The sequence below is a fragment of the Penicillium digitatum genome, chromosome 3 (genome assembly GCF_016767815.1).
Source record: "Penicillium digitatum chromosome 3, complete sequence".
Lineage (NCBI taxonomy): Eukaryota > Fungi > Ascomycota > Eurotiomycetes > Eurotiales > Aspergillaceae > Penicillium > Penicillium digitatum.
Window position 1 is genome coordinate 3614615 of NC_089386.1, and position 17661 is coordinate 3632275.

The window sequence follows — 17661 nt, forward strand, 5'->3', positions numbered from 1 at the left end:
CAGTGGAAGCATTTGGCCTTGTACATGTATCATAGAGCCCTATCCGATCTGGACTTGTAGATTTCCCCTTGGATGAATACGGGATCTAGCATTGCCTTTGATCCCACATCCGTTGTCCATCACCTTCGCTTAACAACACCCAACGTAGACCATTTTGCCTAGTGATGAACATAGCCCCGAAGTGGTGGTGGCTCTTGAGTCCCATCGTACCCATACAGTAACACATCAAGCACCCCAACCACATTCGACACAGCCTCCATCCCCAAAACATCGTCCACATCCAAGCCAGGTGCAAGCGACTCCCCACAAACAGCATCAAGATCAATCCTCTCCAACCGCCCAGGCCCTTCATGAACCAAAGCATCAACAAACAAAGCATAAGCCAATGGATTAACCAACATAGCCGAATGCGAATATGGCCCCCCAGCAGCACGCCCCGCACAAGCAACCTGGACCTGCACGTTCGACACCCCAACCCCGCGCATATCCCCCAGCGCCGCAGAAGCCTCCCCACCACTCTGCGGCTGAATGATAAAGTCACTCCCAGAGTACACGCTCGTCGTTGGCACGAACGCCGAATCCCCACCCTCACCACGCAGAGCCCGAATAAACATCGTGTCATACCCCTGCTGTTGCACAGCCGGCGAACAAAACGGTTTAACGTGTACACACAGCGTCGCAAGCCGCGTCCCGTGGAAATCACCACTTACAGCCATGAAATCGCTTACCGCTGCTCGTGTCGACGGCCAGTATTTCAGCGCCCATTGCACGTCTAAACTACCTTGCGACCAGCTTAGCAGTTGAAGTAGTAGGTGCTGCCGGCTGGATCTGCGGTTCCTGGGACTAGGAGGACGGGGATTTTGTTGTTTTTTCCCATAGGAGAATGTTGAGGGAATGTGGATTGCGCCGCGGAGGACTTTTTCGGGGATGTCGTAGGGTGCGTCCCAGAAAGATCTTGTTGGGTGGATTCGTGGACTTGGGTCTTTTCTGTTGTTGTTGGCTATAGAGTTTATTTCGTGGTTTGTTATGCCGTTGAGGATATCAATAACATTGGTTGGGACTAGACCGAGGGATACTATGTCGATGGCATATTGAAGGATTGTTCGATTGTTGTTGTGTGAACTTGAGGAATGGATCAAGAGGCTTTCTTCGATCGTTGAGACGGGCTTGATTTTGCCTGCTGCGACATCTGATATCTTGGCTTCCAGCCGAGATAGCTCTTGGTATATGCCCATGTCGAAGGGGGCACGACTTGTGGATGTGTTGAATAACTTGCTAAAGATTTCCGGGACCTCTTGAGCTTCTTTCGATGTATACGAAGGCACTGGCTTTCCTAACGTTGCTGGTAAGAAGAAAACAAACCGAAACACTTGATGGTACCGCATAGTTTTATATTTTGCTTCTTGATTAGAGCTAAACATCTATTTATGGGGCTTGAGCTGGTCAATGCTGATATCTTATAAACAAAAGGATATTCAATCGGAGCTCAATCAACCTGCACTTTTTTCCATCTCCGATGGCTTGTTAGATTTGAGTTTTTCAAAGCATGATAACGCACCGAAGATCTTATGAAACAGTTAATAGTAAACTCACGGAGCTCTATAAAGCTTTAGGGCCATCCCCTGCTTCTCATGCTCGGTCGCTCTGATGGAGTCTGAACACCGGAGTTTCTTCCGTGTCTGTGTTTCCCGAGATGAACATAAATCAGCCCGCGGAGGGTCTGCTGCAACCCAAATCTGGAAAAAAGGATGACACTTCACACCATCCAACACACCAGTTTCCCGAACCACGATGTAAGGCGGAAGGAATTATAGCCAATAAGAGATTATATTCATCGCAAGTATATCTTACAGCGGGACTCATTCCTGATGTGTCTCATTGATTCCACCCAGCTTTCGATCCGGATCATCACGCTAAGTGGAATATCCGAACTGAGACTTTTGTTTATGTTTCTGACACGTCAGGAAATTTAGGTTAATTCCTCCTACGAAAGATATCGTCCGACCTCGGATTGGGTTTCCACCACGACCGACCATCGTTCTAGCCGCTGCCACGGACCCACCTCTTAACTGCTTTTGGTTAAGATCGGAGGTAATTGAGTTATCTGATCCGAAACTTGCTGAGTAACTTGGAAACGGGCATGGGCTGAGAAATGGAAGAGGAAGATAAGCCAAGATTCTTGTATTTGAATGGTTTTGGCTACTTTGTCCAATTTACGACCGAGTCTTTCGATCTCACGTTACGTTGCTAGCGGTGACGAACATAGAATTTGAGAGTTGCGTAGTTTTCACCTCAACACTTAGGCAGCCCATTTTTTGCTAGCATCTGGATATGTTGGGCTTATAGTGACGACCACATGATTTTCATTCTTAAAGCCATCAATGGTTGTCTAACCGCTTTGGTCTTCAAGCAGCAGAAGAACCTGGAGTTTTGCAGTGATGGCTTCTATGCCGAATACGGTCTATCAGATCGTGACATGCTAGAGAGCGAGTCTGGTCATAATTAATATGTGAATGCGCTCAACTGCTAGTTCTTCTAACTCACAGTCCTTTTCTCTGATTGTTGGTGTGAAAACGTAGGGGTCTTCTTCGGCGAAAAGTGGGAGGACTGGAATCCAATTTCTGATCCCCACTTGCGGCCTCACACTAGATCCTTATGCTTGTTCAACCCCTTTTGAGAAAAATTACAGCTCATGAAGAAATCGAGCGATGTCTTCGCGCTGAGCCCGAGCGTGATCGCAATCAGCTTGAAACTGTAGGCGCTCGGCCTTCAAATCCTCCATGAAAGCCTCCGCCTTTTCAATTTCCGAGTTGACATGGCAGCTGTCTTGCTCAGTGAGATCCTGAAACAGTAAAAGACGAATTTTGATTTGGGTGTCGTTCGAAGCGTTAATATTGACCTGGAGGGCCTCTTGAAGACGATCCTCACGACAAGTCATCATCGTATCTCGCTCAATCAACTCCGCTTCTTGATCTTCCTGGAAATTACCACACATAAATTAGCACTAATGTGGAAGCGATTGATTTGTGAGAGTTATCTAAAGAATTGCTTGGTGTATCATAGGTACCCTATTCATCTTAGGAGATCAGATTTGATACAAAACTGAGCCGAGGTTGGAAATGGAAGAATCAAGAAAATCTGAAGGGTTTGAAGAAGTGAGAAATTTTGGTTTGATAGAAAAAAGAGAAGAAAGGTGGCAGTGGCAAGCTTATAGGAATGGCCCTGCCATCAACTTAAGGCTCTTGAACTGTTTGGCTAGGGGTTGATTCCTTATTTGCGGTAAAGAACAGATAATTCTATCGCAAAAGAAAATTTGAGATTCACGGAATTTTCACAACACTTAGCTTGTCGCATCAGTTCTTTATGGTCTATCCTACCGTGCCGTGAATTTAAGAGCGACGCCATCTAGAAGTATGTAGGATATGCCATGTTTTCGACCGTAGGAACAAGGCGAGACAGGCTTTTTTCCCTCGCGGCATTTGATTGAACGTTTGGGTTACGATGCTGATGAGCCTAATGTGATAGGCAAGTCGTTGAATTTTAAACCATCCTAGAAGTCGATTTGCTCTTTTAAAGCATTTTTGACAGATGGTCATCATCAGAAGACGCATTAGAGGCAGCCAGACGTTCAAGTTAGGTTCATAGCAGTCCGGTGACAACTTTTCGCGGCACATAAAATCGACTATTACGGCGGCCGAACGCGCTTTAAAAGGAAAGGGCCCGAAGCAGTCTATCCGTAGTACTAACCAGTTTCAAGTTTTCTGATTGAAGTTGAACGTCGCGAGAGGAGGCTAGGGTAGCCTAGGGCTCAACTAATCCGCGGATTGGACTTTCTCCAAACCAGTAGCATCACGTTGGAATGACTAGTGTAATCTGAAACCGGTTTGCTTCACTCTTTCGTCAGGTAAGTTGTTCCGGAGCGTGACTGAATCGCCCAGTCAAATTAAGCTTGTTGAAAACAAAATTCCTTCTCATGGATGGCTAGATCTAAATATGCAAAGGCAGCTGGCTGTACAGTGTATACTGTGTCTTCGGGTAGACTTGAAGCATTCAGTTACGTGGCAGTGACGTCGAGATGCTTCCATTTAAAGCCACGTACTTCGTTGATTGAAAGGATGATTTGAAATCGAACGTTGGAGACAAATGTTGCGTAGAAAATTGACTATTCAGTCTTGTCCCGGTGGTTTCGGTGGTTTCCAAATACTGGTTCCCTAGCTTTGAAGCCACAAATCCAGAAATCTCGCGAAAAAGATTGTACTAGGAAGTGCTTAAGAATACGCCCTTAGAATGTCAGCACTCAGAAGTCCTAGGCTCGTCAACTGTTCCAAGCTGACCGTCTCCTAAATCGTGGGTTGCTTTAGGTTGGGGTGACAAGCTCAGCAAGTATATAAAGAGCGAAGTAGGGACTCTCTGTCGACGGTGTAAAAAGGATGTGTTATTCTGGATTGCTGGACACAGTCATATTCTGCCTGGCGAAGTTTCTCGTATTGAGCAACATGATGACTGAAGTGATGTCGTGGAAGCTCATGTGGAGCCTCAAGCTCTCCATATATATCGACAAAGAGTATCTCCCTGTTCTCTTCGGTTGTCTCCTAGGGTGGAGGTATGTAACACACTAGGCAGGACGATTACTGCACAATGCGACTCTTATGATAATGAACAGATAGAGCAACGGATCCTGCCAAAAGGCTAGTGTGCATATTGATGTTTAAGAATAAGCCAAAATGCAGAAATTCAAAGCCACAGGCACATCTCAACAAAGGTCGCACAAAGGAACCGTTACGCTCTGAGTGGCACATACAACCATTATCACTATTGGGACATGATTGTCATTCTAATCACCTTCATCGCGATAATTTCGGTGCCAAAAGAAAGAACCGAAAACAAATGGTAGTGGCATTGCTAGTTCACTGGAATTTGTCACCACAAATTCTCTGCTATTTTCCCGTAGACATTCAGAAATAAAGTAAGTGCCCTGCATAGATGGCCAGGCACTAAATTAAATGAGAAGCTTAGTTGAAGTAAATGGGAATAAGATTTTGCACTGCATATCGGAGAATGTTAAAGCCCAGTTGCTTTGCAAGCGCAGACTCTCTGCATCAAATCGATCAATGATACACCCAGTTTACATCTAAAAGGGTAGATGCTAAGATCAGAAGTCAAAAGGGACGTATTCGTACACAACCCGATAAGAATTGCCACCCATGCCGCGCTCGCTCCGGGAATACCGTAGAAAGACTTGGTCTGGGCCCCGGTTCCACTTTGCGATGTCTGCCTCTGTGGTTCCAGAGGGGAAGCCATCTATTGGCCGAAAAGCAGCAATGGGTCCGATGCGCACCTCCTCTGGGATAAACAGTGCTGTTGGTGTTGTCGATCCCATATCCGCAAGAGCAGAGTACGAGCTTGCGGCAAGTTCGAAGCTAGGAATTGGTCCATCTTTGAGATCCAGTGTACCGGAATTGGGTGAATGATAGGCTACTTTTTTTGCCATTGCGTACGATTCTTCTAGCTCCATTATCGTTTCGCCTACGGCTGCCCACATTGAGCATTGGTAAAACCCTTGCACCAAGGGCGCTTGACGAAGTAGAGCCAGGGCCGCACGTCGGGTACGCGGTTCACGGCAGCGAAGACTGGTGAACCAAAGCGGAAGACCAACGTTAAGGTCAAATGTAAATGGTGGTTGGGTGCCGTCTGATCGCACCGAGGCTTTCGGTGCAATGGCAGACTGTTCAACAATGTTTTGGAAGTTTGGTAGGTAAGCGTCGAATTGCATCAGTGACAACGATGTGCAGGTCTCGAGCATGATATACAACATTTCATGATAACTCAACAGAAGGGCACTAGTACCGATCTGTTGCAACGATAAGATGTCTTTGGCGCAAAGAACTGTCATCAATTTATGAAAGGCAATATGCCAGTTCCTTAGCCTAGCCACTAGACTGAATCGCCTAGTATTGAATTCATCGGGCATATGGTAAACATGACCCTGGGGTGATTCTTTGGTACAAGCGGTTTCAAAGAGCGGGATCTCTATAGCTAAGAGCACGATCGCCTCACGAGCAGACTTGAGTGAGTCAAACTGTTGCGTCAAGGCATATTCAGTGTCTTGTAGTAAATCAGTCACAGGAGTCCCACCAACGGTGAGAGCGAATGTGCCCAAACGGATAAAGATTGGGATAATTGTATCCTCCAATAACGAAGCTTTACCCGCGGCCAGAGATGTTATTTGGGAACGCAAAGCGTTTATGAGCTGCACGCCTTGACAATAAAGCTGCACTGCCCCGTCTGCATTTCCCTGGATGGCCTCAATGCAGATGAAAAGCACACAACTAATCAGTCCCACAAAGACGTCTACGCTACCCTGCTCGATGCGCTGGCGAACAGCAGAGACCGAACGCGAGTACCAACCCAAGGCGTCTTGATGGCTTTTAGTGAGAGAGATATTGTCATCATAGCGTTGTAACACATGATCCGGGCATTTTTGGGGACGCTCAAATAGCGCACTGATAGTGATGATGGCATCCCAGACAGCTGGTTCATAGCGGCAAACCTGCGGGACAACAGTGCGCCAGAAATAAACATCCAATCCACCACCAATAGAAGAGGCAGCACATTCAAAATAGTAGGCAAACGCACGGCGCTCTTGCCACACCGTGTTAGAATTTGGTGATAAAGACAATGGATTGGCGATGACTGAGATTCTGGAAGATTGTACCTCTTCGAAATCGCACCTGCGACCTGTACTGGTACATCGAACACAGCAAGGCTTTTCTTCCCCGCACTTGACTCGTCGAATTCTACCACACGCTCAATGTCAAATTCTGTCTATAAAAGAGATTGGAGTTGGAAGCAATCACCTACTTGCAAGTTCTGCATCCTAGCCTTGACCTCGGGAGGACTCTTGAGCGACGCTTTGAATCGTCCAACCGAGCAGACATGTTGATAGCATTGTATATTGGGCTTGCACCCAGAGACCTCAGCGGGGAGAACACAAGATCATCAAGAGGTGGGATGAAGCCCTGGAGTCCGCCCGGTCTTATCGGCCGCCGTGCCTGATAAGTAAGCACCTGATTAGTCAGCGAGTGTACAGCGAGTGTCAGGCCGAAACCTGACCCACCCTCAGCGAGTCAGCTTCCCCTCCAGAGATCCTAGCCTGATGCCTTCCAGATGGACCACTTTACTGATTCCCGACTGAAGGGAAAATCCAAAGGACTTGAAGCAAACTGATGGGTGAAAGAGATAAACTGAACTCCTAGGATGGATTTCTTCTCTTGGGAAACTAATAAAACATGAAGGGTAGGAATATATAGTCCTGGCCCGACGGCAATACTGACCGCCTCCGGGAGGCGGTCATTTAACTCCGTCCTAATTGCTATTTCATACATGATGATGAGAAGGACTATTCCCCCTTTAGGAAACATCGTCGAACTCGACGATTGCCATTTAATCAGAAAACTCATCCTCCGGATTGACTTTCTCGGCGTCGGGTCGTGCCTGGAATTCTCGGGCGATCGCTTCTTTCTGATATTCATTGTAGGCCTCCGATCCTTCATCCATGTACTCTTGATGAACCTGCATCCATCTAGTAGACATTGCGTTCAGAGCTTCATCGGTGTCGATTCTTTTCTGATCCTTTGACGTTGGCTCTGACCGGATCACTCCAAACCCTTCCCCATTATCCAGACGCCGATGATATTCCTCCTGAAGAGCCTGTCTTTCTGACTCATCTAGGCGAAATGCTGATGAACCTTCCATCAAGCGAAGCTTGTAATGAAGGTCGAAGAAATCTAACCTCATTACCCGTTCCTGGGCACGTTTTCTCTCTTGCTCCGGTGAGCTAGATAGAAGTCTAGATCGACGAACTTTCTTCGGAGGTGAACGCCTTGGGGAAGGTTCCGAATGATCTAACAGTATGATAACTGGAGGATCTGTAGGAGTGGAAGTTGGGAGTGACGATGGAGTTTGATTTCGGCTATCTTTGGGCCCAGTTTGCCTCGTCGGAGATACATGTTCATTGGAATCTGTCGGATAGAAGGACGAATGCCATCCTTGTTCCCTTCGAACCCAACAGCCTCCAACGATGACTCGAAAACACGAACTTTCTTTTCTGCGAGATACACAGGCCCGAAAATCACTCTAGGGAAATGTTTCTCATGGAGAAAAGTGAACTGAGCGTCAAAATCAACAGCGGATCCTATATAATCATCCACGAATGGGCTAAAACTGGCATCTCCATAATCACCAATAATTGTCTCCTCGCGATCCACTTCTCTATGATCTGGATCTTCCGCCCTCGGGAGAGGTCCGAAAACCATATCAGTGAACTGTGCGTATATATGCATGGCATTCTTTAACCCCATACCCATTCGACGGTAGGCGTATTGTCCGTGTGGTGTGATCACTGCAGCTTTGTATTCATCACCTGGTTTGATCGGTACTGCCCAGTATCCGCAGGAGGCATCAGCAGTGAAAAAGGTAGTGAACTTGGCCTTCAGAACCACATCAACTACTTCATCCAGACTATGCACCGGATACGAACACCCGATCGACCAGTTATTGATTGGGATGAAATTGTGCACAATTCGGAGATCCCCTGGATTCTTTTTTGGGACGAATTTCGTTTGTGCACCCCACTACGGCGCCATCCTATATAGGATTCCCCATGTCCGGGAAAGCTTTGGCAGCGAACTCTCTTTCCCGTTGTGAGTAACGTTTCATTTTCGCTTTAACAGGTTTCGCTCCAGGTGCCAGATCAATAGAATGTTCGATGAGATCGGTGGCTTTGATGTCTCTCACCGACCGGACGAAGCAATCACGCCATGTATACAGCAATCGCTTAACGGCATCTCGTCGTTGCGGAGTATCAGCCATATCCCCAATAGTCAGTTCCGTCTGATTAAACCAATCATTGATGATACTTTGGTTCTCATCACTTAGTCCTCGTCGTTGCGGTCGCCGATTTATAGGGAATCTCCCGACTTCGTTCATCCTAAAAGGTGTCCGCGTCTTATCTGCGTCTCCGACCATCATCGTGATTCCGTCCCGCCAATTTCTAGGTCGACGGAAAGGCTTCTCGCAGTGAGATAGCCAGAGTCGCTCTGCCTTCTTGACATCTCCTTGCGCAATTCCTAACACCTCATGACGATGATGTGGATAACAATAATCTGCTTGATTCACCTAATATAGGATAGCTGCATTTATGATATCTGCTGCACTGCCCGGGGTTGGCTATATAATGCATTCGACGTCCTCATCGCCGTCGTCGGCGGGAATAAATTCGAGATGTTCTGTCCAATGGACTCTTTTTATATTTTTCGGGGGTTTCTCTTCTCCGTTGTAACAATGATAGATGACTGGTTGTTGATTCTCTTGCAGTTCTGATTCACCCGCCCATTGTTGAACGGGGAAATCCCCTCGGATTGTTCGAACGACTGCCCCATCCGATCGAGGGTGGTCATCTGGGTCGTTTAGAAACCCTCCTGGCTCAGTATCGTCGATCACTCGTTGAAGGATGTCATCCACTCCCTCTTCATCAATGCAGATCACTGGCAGTTCGTCAAGACATTCTATTGGAGCCATCGCCGTCTCCAATGTCACTGGGATCCCATTTGAACCTTGAATTGTTACTTGTCCCTCGCCATAGTCCACTGCGTGTCGGACTCGCCTCATCCATCGAACCCCAAGAAGCAGATCATATGTGTTCGCATTGATGATGTAGGACTTCACAAAGGCTCTCACACCAGACACATTCACCGGTAGATGCATATAACGTTTTAGCACCGTGGTATGGTTGTCTGCTAGACTGATTTCCTTCCCATTATCCACATAGGTGCATGCACTGATCTGACTTGCCATTCTCTCGGAGATCAGCTCCACTAGCGATCCACCGTCTAGCAGCGTTCGAAGTATCTTTTTATCCCCGATCCATGCTTCCACAAACATTGGTGACGAACGTCCGTCATCCTCCAAGGCTTCAGAAGTAACCGCTGGAGCGCAGATCATCAATTGGTTAGTTCGGTCGCGTCCTTCATATACCTTGTCGGATACAAAGCTAACGGGATCGCGGATTTTAACACGTCGGACTCTGAATCGTGGGGTGGCATCTTGTAGGAACCAGGCAAATTCCTTCCGAGTTGCTTCTGAGCGATCAAGTAACTGGGCAAGAGGAATCGTCACATATGTCTCTCGTAGCACTTTGGCGATCGAGAACCGTTCCCCAGAACCAATCACTCGGATCGGTCCGGGCACCTTAGGGGGTTCCGCTCCGACTTGAACCTTCTCCCTTCGATACGTCTCTGTGACCGTTTCATGGGATGGATGATTGCCAGTGGGGTCAATCGTTTGTTCGTGTGTCTGATATTCTCTCGGACTACTCGAAGGTCCAGGTGTGGCACTCCGTCGCATAGTGGATGGGGTGTCATTGATTCTGGTCCCTGGTTGAAAGACATCTACTGGTCGCACAACCTGAGAAGCTTGTTCCTCGGTAAGTCGCTGGACTCCTCGACTTATCTCTGATGTCCCCAACGAACGTGTTTCTCGAATCCTCTGACCAACACCGGACTCTTGTATGTGGCCCCGTTGTGGTTGCTTCCCCCTCTGATTCTTCTATAAGGATTGGTTCGCTGCCATTACTGGTTCAGGATCCACGGTCAACACACACATAACAGAAGACGAGGAAGATCCCTCCTGGGAGACATTCTCCACTCGCTCTCCCGGGGATATAATTCGGTTGGGTAGGACTGCATTCGCTGCCACCGTTTGGTTCGTTTTTATTTGAGGACAAGCGTTGGAGTAATGACCCCTTTCGTTGCAGTTCCAACATTCGGCCTGACTGAGATCTTGGTGGTTCCAGAGGGGGGCTTTCTGACGCTGCCAGAAGGGTTCCTTTGTGTTTTTTTTAAATCAAACAGAGATCCGGTTGATGGACGATCAGCCATCCTCATCGAGTGGGAGTCCATCAAAGACGAAACTCGATTCTGGGACAATCTGGAAGCTAGTCGAAGCAATCGGTGCTAATCCAGAGTCATCATCTCTCTCTGACCGTGAACACCTAGCGGCTGCTAGGCAAGCGCTACAAAGGTCAATCATCACAGAAGCTCCTTCCCATGGAGGGCTAGCCGAGTCAGCACAACACCGGGTTAGTCCCAAGAGGAAGGCGAGGATCGTTCCTCCCAATTTCCCCTCAATAGAATACTATCAATGAGAACATACCTCAAATCATCTAAAAGTCCACTCGTATCCATCTGACGAATCTGAGAACGAGGATCGAGTCATGCCGACGTTTCCGGGTGAAGACCTTTAAGGGTCTTCAAGACGGCTTCGAAGATCCAGTGGATTTCATCGAAGACATCGTAACAGCTGTGGAGAGAGATTACGCCCGTGAGACTGCAACACTGAAAGCAGCTAGGAAACAATCCAACGGGAGCGATGATGCAGCGAATGCCATCCAGGAGAGAATCCTGCAAGATAAGAAAGATCGAGACTGCCGTCTACTCTTCCGTCAGAATGTCAGTGGTAAGGCTGATACATGGTATAACCATCTCAACTGGGACACTCGCCAGGACTGGACGAAGCTTCGAGCTTGTTGTCTTGAAAGATATCGTCTTCCAGAGGAAGATCCGGTGGCAAAAATCTCACGAATGGAAACTCAATACGACGGAATGAAACAGGCTCGTGATGAAACTATCACTGAATACCTAGAACGAGCGGATGATTTCCACGCTCAGTATGGGCCCGAGAAAGCACATCTCGGGGTGAAAGTGGTACAAGGGCTGAAGGATATTCATAAGCGTGATGTGGTCCTATTCCACTTCCGTCAGAAAAATGAGATGGGATATATCGCGGCTCGGAAACTGATTGTGGACGCCTTCTCTGGGGTTGATAACCCATTTATCAGAGACGAACCTGTGCAGAAGAAAGAATTGTCGTTCGAAGATGTGATCCGAGACACGATGCCGGAAGTGGTGAAAGGGTTAAAACATCTAATGCTTGAAAGGACACAAACCCAGCAGACTCAACAAAGGTCAAGCTCCGGGGCATCATTCGGGCGTGGAAAAGAAACCGCCCAAGGGGAAGGTCGGGGACCACGGCGTCCCTTAGATCTCAGTCAGGCCGAATGTTGGAACTGCAACGAAAGGGGTCATTACTCCAACGCTTGTCCTCAAATAAAAACGAACCAAACGGTGGCAGCGAATGCAGTCCTACCCAACCGAATTATATCCCCGGGAGAGCGAGTGGAGAATGTCTCCCAGGAGGGATCTTCCTCGTCTTCTGTTATGTGTGTGTTGACCGTGGATCCTGAACCAGTAATGGCAGCGAACCAATCCTTATAGAAGAATCAGAGGGGGAAGCAACCACAACGGGGCCACATACAAGAGTCCGGTGTTGGTCAGAGGATTCGAGAAACACGTTCGTTGGGGACATCAGAGATAAGTCGAGGAGTCCAGCGACTTACCGAGGAACAAGCTTCTCAGGTTGTGCGACCAGTAGATGTCTTTCAACCAGGGACCAGAATCAATGACACCCCATCCACTATGCGACGGAGTGCCACACCTGGACCTTCGAGTAGTCCGAGAGAATATCAGACACACGAACAAACGATTGACCCCACTGGCAATCATCCATCCCATGAAACGGTCACAGAGACGTATCGAAGGGAGAAGGTTCAAGTCGGAGCGGAACCCCCTAAGGTGCCCGGACCGATCCGAGTGATTGGTTCTGGGGAACGGTTCTCGATCGCCAAAGTGCTACGAGAGACATATGTGACGATTCCTCTTGCCCAGTTACTTGATCGCTCAGAAGCAACTCGGAAGGAATTTGCCTGGTTCCTACAAGATGCCACCCCACGATTCAGAGTCCGACGTGTTAAAATCCGCGATCCCGTTAGCTTTGTATCCGACAAGGTATATGAAGGACGCGACCGAACTAACCAATTGATGATCTGCGCTCCAGCGGTTACTTCTGAAGCCTTGGAGGATGACGGACGTTCGTCACCAATGTTTGTGGAAGCATGGATCGGGGATAAAAAGATACTTCGAACGCTGCTAGACGGTGGATCGCTAGTGGAGCTGATCTCCGAGAGAATGGCAAGTCAGATCAGTGCATGCACCTATGTGGATAATGGGAAGGAAATCAGTCTAGCAGACAACCATACCACGGTGCTAAAACGTTATATGCATCTACCGGTGAATGTGTCTGGTGTGAGAGCCTTTGTGAAGTCCTACATCATCAATGCGAACACATATGATCTGCTTCTTGGGGTTCGATGGATGAGGCGAGTCCGACACGCAGTGGACTATGGCGAGGGACAAGTAACAATTCAAGGTTCAAATGGGATCCCAGTGACATTGGAGACGGCGATGGCTCCAATAGAATGTCTTGACGAACTGCCAGTGATCTGCATTGATGAAGAGGGAGTGGATGACATCCTTCAACGAGTGATCGACGATACTGAGCCAGGAGGGTTTCTAAACGACCCAGATGACCACCCTCGATCGGATGGGGCAGTCGTTCGAACAATCCGAGGGGATTTCCCCGTTCAACAATGGGCGGGTGAATCAGAACTGCAAGAGAATCAACAACCAGTCATCTATCATTGTTACAACGGAGAAGAGAAACCCCCGAAAAATATAAAAAGAGTCCATTGGACAGAACATCTCGAATTTATTCCCGCCGACGACGGCGATGAGGACGTCGAATGCATTATATAGCCAACCCCGGGCAGTGCAGCAGATATCATAAATGCAGCTATCCTATATTAGGTGAATCAAGCAGATTATTGTTATCCACATCATCGTCATGAGGTGTTAGGAATTGCGCAAGGAGATGTCAAGAAGGCAGAGCGACTCTGGCTATCTCACTGCGAGAAGCCTTTCCGTCGACCTAGAAATTGGCGGGACGGAATCACGATGATGGTCGGAGACGCAGATAAGACGCGGACACCTTTTAGGATGAACGAAGTCGGGAGATTCCCTATAAATCGGCGACCGCAACGACGAGGACTAAGTGATGAGAACCAAAGTATCATCAATGATTGGTTTAATCAGACGGAACTGACTATTGGGGATATGGCTGATACTCCGCAACGACGAGATGCCGTTAAGCGATTGCTGTATACATGGCGTGATTGCTTCGTCCGGTCGGTGAGAGACATCAAAGCCACCGATCTCATCGAACATTCTATTGATCTGGCACCTGGAGCGAAACCTGTTAAAGCGAAAATGAAACGTTACTCACAACGGGAAAGAGAGTTCGCTGCCAAAGCTTTCCCGGACATGGGGAATCCTATATAGGATGGCGCCGTAGTGGGGTGCACAAACGAAATTCGTCCCAAAAAAGAATCCAGGGGATCTCCGAATTGTGCACAATTTCATCCCAATCAATAACTGGTCGATCGGGTGTTCGTATCCGGTGCATAGTCTGGATGAAGTAGTTGATGTGGTTCTGAAGGCCAAGTTCACTACCTTTTTCACTGCTGATGCCTCCTGCGGATACTGGGCAGTACCGATCAAACCAGGTGATGAATACAAAGCTGCAGTGATCACACCACACGGACAATACGCCTACCGTCGAATGGGTATGGGGTTAAAGAATGCCATGCATATATACGCACAGTTCACTGATATGGTTTTCGGACCTCTCCCGAGGGCGGAAGATCCAGATCATAGAGAAGTGGATCGCGAGGAGACAATTATTGGTGATTATGGAGATGCCAGTTTTAGCCCATTCGTGGATGATTATATAGGATCCGCTGTTGATTTTGACGCTCAGTTCACTTTTCTCCATGAGAAACATTTCCCTAGAGTGATTTTCGGGCCTGTGTATCTCGCAGAAAAGAAAGTTCGTGTTTTCGAGTCATCGTTGGAGGCTGTTGGGTTCGAAGGGAACAAGGATGGCATTCGTCCTTCTATCCGACAGATTCCAATGAACATGTATCTCCGACGAGGCAAACTGGGCCCAAAGATAGCCGAAATCAAACTCCATCGTCACTCCCAACTTCCACTCCTACAGATCCTCCAGTTATCATACTGTTAGATCATTCGGAACCTTCCCCAAGGCGTTCACCTCCGAAGAAAGTTCGTCGATCTAGACTTCTATCTAGCTCACCGGAGCAAGAGAGAAAACGTGCCCAGGAACGGGTAATGAGGTTAGATTTCTTCGACCTTCATTACAAGCTTCGCTTGATGGAAGGTTCATCAGCATTTCGCCTAGATGAGTCAGAAAGACAGGCTCTTCAGGAGGAATATCATCGGCGTCTGGATAATGGGGAAGGGTTTGGAGTGATCCGGTCAGAGCCAACGTCAAAGGATCAGAAAAGAATCGACACCGATGAAGCTCTGAACGCAATGTCTACTAGATGGATGCAGGTTCATCAAGAGTACATGGATGAAGGATCGGAGGCCTACAATGAATATCAGAAAGAAGCGATCGCCCGAGAATTCCAGGCACGACCCGACGCCGAGAAAGTCAATCCGGAGGATGAGTTTTCTGATTAAATGGCAATCGTCGAGTTCGACGATGTTTCCTAAAGGGGGAATAGTCCTTCTCATCATCATGTATGAAATAGCAATTAGGACGGAGTTAAATGACCGCCTCCCGGAGGCGGTCAGTATTGCCGTCGGGCCAGGACTATATATTCCTACCCTTCATGTTTTATTAGTTTCCCAAGAGAAGAAATCCATCCTAGGAATTCAGTTTATCTCTTTCACCCATCAGTTTGCTTCAAGTCCTTTGGATTTTCCCTTCTGTCGGAAATCAGTAAAGTGGTCCATCTGGAAGGCATCAGGCTAGGATCTCTGGAGGGGAAGCTGACTCGCTGAGGGTGGGTCAGGTTTCGGCCTGACAGAGAGCACCGAATTGTAGGGTAGGACAACTAGCCAATCTTTTGCTAATGATTTATCACCTTAACCCTGAGTGAACAGACAAGCAGAAAATCACTCAGCAAGAAAAAAGAGAAAGAAAAATTCTTGGAAAGAGAGGGCGGAAATTGATAACGAGAGGGGAACTTGGCATTTGAAGAAGGCAGTAGCTGCAGATGGACTTGAGATCAAAATAGGATTACCATGGGAGGGCACAATGGCACAGAAAGAGAGCTCAGTTTAAGAAAGGTAATCAGTTCCCACCAGCGAAAGGCAGCGAGGCTGCAAATAATGAGGAGACACATGGAAAAGATCCTAGGTTAGCCGAAAAGGAAGGATGTTCATGATGATCGGCATATCCCAAGGTCACCTGTGAGACAAATCAGACGACAACGTTGAACCCTTAGACACCGAAAGGGAATTATGCTCAGCTACACGAGAAGGGTTGGTTCTCGCAAACTTGCGGGGTAATTTAGACAACTAGCTGGGGGTATGGGTTTGAGCTGTATGCCTCGGACAAAAGAGACTTATCACGACAATGAGGTATCCAAGCTCGTTCAAGCTGGGGATGCTATGTGTAAGAATGCCAGCCACGATGCCCTTGCGTCCCCATGGTCCTGGGTTGATGGCCATTTGCAAAAAAAAAAAAAAGAAAAGCGCGCCGTAGTCAACAGTCGGGTAGATGAGAATAAGGCCCATCTTTAGAATTTGGGAAATTTCAATAATGGATGTGTAGTGATGAAAAGCCAGGTCATCGGTCAGCCAGCATTGTCTCTGAGTCTAGCAAGTGCCGCTGCGATACCTTCACTCATCTCTTCACTTGGTTGACCTCCAGCCTGAGGCTCAGTCAGCCGCGCAGCTTCTGCAGCAGCTGTCTTTTTGCTTTCCGCTAGAACTTCACGAAGAATTGCCTCTTCTTCATCCTCTTCATCTGTATTTTGATTGTTTCTATCATACACTTTCACGGCTGATAGTTGAGCCCGGCGTTGTGTGACAGGAACAGAAACCCTCTTCGTGCTCTCGACTCTGAAATCTTCTCGAACTGTGTGACACCATTGCTGGACCTTTTTCTCCCCCCAACCGGGCACGGCGCTAATTAGCTCTGGTTGTGCATTGATAGCATTTTGCAAGCTGCCGAAGGTGGATATCAAACTCGCGGCGTCAGACTTGTTGATACTCCTGGGAACTGTGACAAATTCCACCAGCGACTCCTTGTAGGTTTGGGCCTGCTGGGCTCGAATGGCGGTGGGCTGTGCGTTCTCTGAGGACTTGAAGAGCTCGAGATAATGCGCAGCCTCTGGTGCAGACCAACACAATATCAAGGTCAGATTGTTGATAATAGATGTTTTGGACAGCTCCTTGAGACTATCTTCGTGGTCTTGTATGTCGACCATTACCAGTACAAGCCGGAGGTTGTACTTGCCTGCCAGTTGTTTCACTCGAGAGTAGATATATTCAGGGTGTAGGCGATGGTATTTCAAGGAGAGAAACATTGCGCACGTTGTGGTGCCGACTACATAGTCTGCGGGAATATCGGCATACTCCCAGGGTAAAAGCTTTATGTGGGTCAAGATTGGGTTGCCCTTTTGTCGCGTGGATACCAGGATCGCGGAAGTACCAGGGCGGTTGGAGAGAGCTTGAGGTTTCGGCTGTTGGACTTTCGGTCTTGAAGCTGCAGCTGCAGCTGGAGATTCTGAAGAGCGAGAGGAAATACCTCTCTCCGGGAGTGTGGAATCCATCTCTTCCCCCTATGTGTTGTTCCAAAATTGTCAATAGCAGAATGATCATTGGAAAGTTGTTGACA

The 17661-nt window shown here is 47.9% G+C and overlaps 9 protein-coding genes across 9 annotated transcripts; 3 read left to right on the top strand and 6 right to left on the bottom strand.

The window, feature by feature from the left end:
* Window positions 1-158: 158 nt before the first annotated feature.
* On the bottom strand, window positions 159-1235 carry Pdw03_8818 (Lipase, putative; the record flags this gene model as incomplete). Its single annotated transcript, XM_014682542.1, has 1 exon — window positions 159-1235. The coding sequence occupies one exon, from the start codon at window positions 1233-1235 to the stop codon at window positions 159-161; it is 1077 nt and encodes a 358-aa protein (XP_014538028.1).
* A 1448-nt stretch (window positions 1236-2683) lies between these two features.
* Pdw03_8819 (uncharacterized protein) lies at window positions 2684-3076 on the bottom strand (the record flags this gene model as incomplete). Its single annotated transcript, XM_014682543.2, has 2 exons — window positions 2684-2977; window positions 3068-3076. The coding sequence occupies 2 exons, from the start codon at window positions 3074-3076 to the stop codon at window positions 2684-2686; spliced, it is 303 nt and encodes a 100-aa protein (XP_014538029.2).
* Window positions 3077-5152: 2076 nt separating this feature from the next.
* On the bottom strand, window positions 5153-7385 carry Pdw03_8820 (Fungal transcriptional regulatory protein, N-terminal; the record flags this gene model as incomplete). The annotated part of the gene is made up of 6 exons (XM_014682544.2): window positions 5153-6642; window positions 6716-6738; window positions 6783-6797; window positions 6862-7067; window positions 7118-7153; window positions 7335-7385. The coding sequence occupies 6 exons, from the start codon at window positions 7383-7385 to the stop codon at window positions 5153-5155; spliced, it is 1821 nt and encodes a 606-aa protein (XP_014538030.2).
* A 58-nt stretch (window positions 7386-7443) lies between these two features.
* Pdw03_8821 (uncharacterized protein) lies at window positions 7444-7755 on the bottom strand (the record flags this gene model as incomplete). The annotated part of the gene is made up of 1 exon (XM_066102068.1): window positions 7444-7755. One exon carries the CDS (start codon window positions 7753-7755, stop codon window positions 7444-7446), a length of 312 nt encoding a protein of 103 aa, XP_065957151.1.
* A 1473-nt stretch (window positions 7756-9228) lies between these two features.
* On the bottom strand, window positions 9229-10404 carry Pdw03_8822 (Zinc finger, CCHC-type; the record flags this gene model as incomplete). The annotated part of the gene is made up of 1 exon (XM_014682545.1): window positions 9229-10404. One exon carries the CDS (start codon window positions 10402-10404, stop codon window positions 9229-9231), a length of 1176 nt encoding a protein of 391 aa, XP_014538031.1.
* A 517-nt stretch (window positions 10405-10921) lies between these two features.
* Window positions 10922-12332, top strand: Pdw03_8823 (uncharacterized protein; the record flags this gene model as incomplete). The annotated part of the gene is made up of 2 exons (XM_066102069.1): window positions 10922-11137; window positions 11229-12332. The coding sequence occupies 2 exons, from the start codon at window positions 10922-10924 to the stop codon at window positions 12330-12332; spliced, it is 1320 nt and encodes a 439-aa protein (XP_065957152.1).
* Window positions 12333-12533: 201 nt separating this feature from the next.
* Pdw03_8824 (Zinc finger, CCHC-type) lies at window positions 12534-13709 on the top strand (the record flags this gene model as incomplete). The annotated part of the gene is made up of 1 exon (XM_066102070.1): window positions 12534-13709. One exon carries the CDS (start codon window positions 12534-12536, stop codon window positions 13707-13709), a length of 1176 nt encoding a protein of 391 aa, XP_065957153.1.
* A 1473-nt stretch (window positions 13710-15182) lies between these two features.
* Window positions 15183-15494, top strand: Pdw03_8825 (uncharacterized protein; the record flags this gene model as incomplete). Its single annotated transcript, XM_066102071.1, has 1 exon — window positions 15183-15494. The coding sequence occupies one exon, from the start codon at window positions 15183-15185 to the stop codon at window positions 15492-15494; it is 312 nt and encodes a 103-aa protein (XP_065957154.1).
* Window positions 15495-16615: 1121 nt separating this feature from the next.
* On the bottom strand, window positions 16616-17596 carry Pdw03_8826 (Mating-type switch/DNA repair protein Swi10/Rad10, putative; the record flags this gene model as incomplete). The annotated part of the gene is made up of 1 exon (XM_014682546.1): window positions 16616-17596. The coding sequence occupies one exon, from the start codon at window positions 17594-17596 to the stop codon at window positions 16616-16618; it is 981 nt and encodes a 326-aa protein (XP_014538032.1).
* Window positions 17597-17661: the final 65 nt, after the last annotated feature.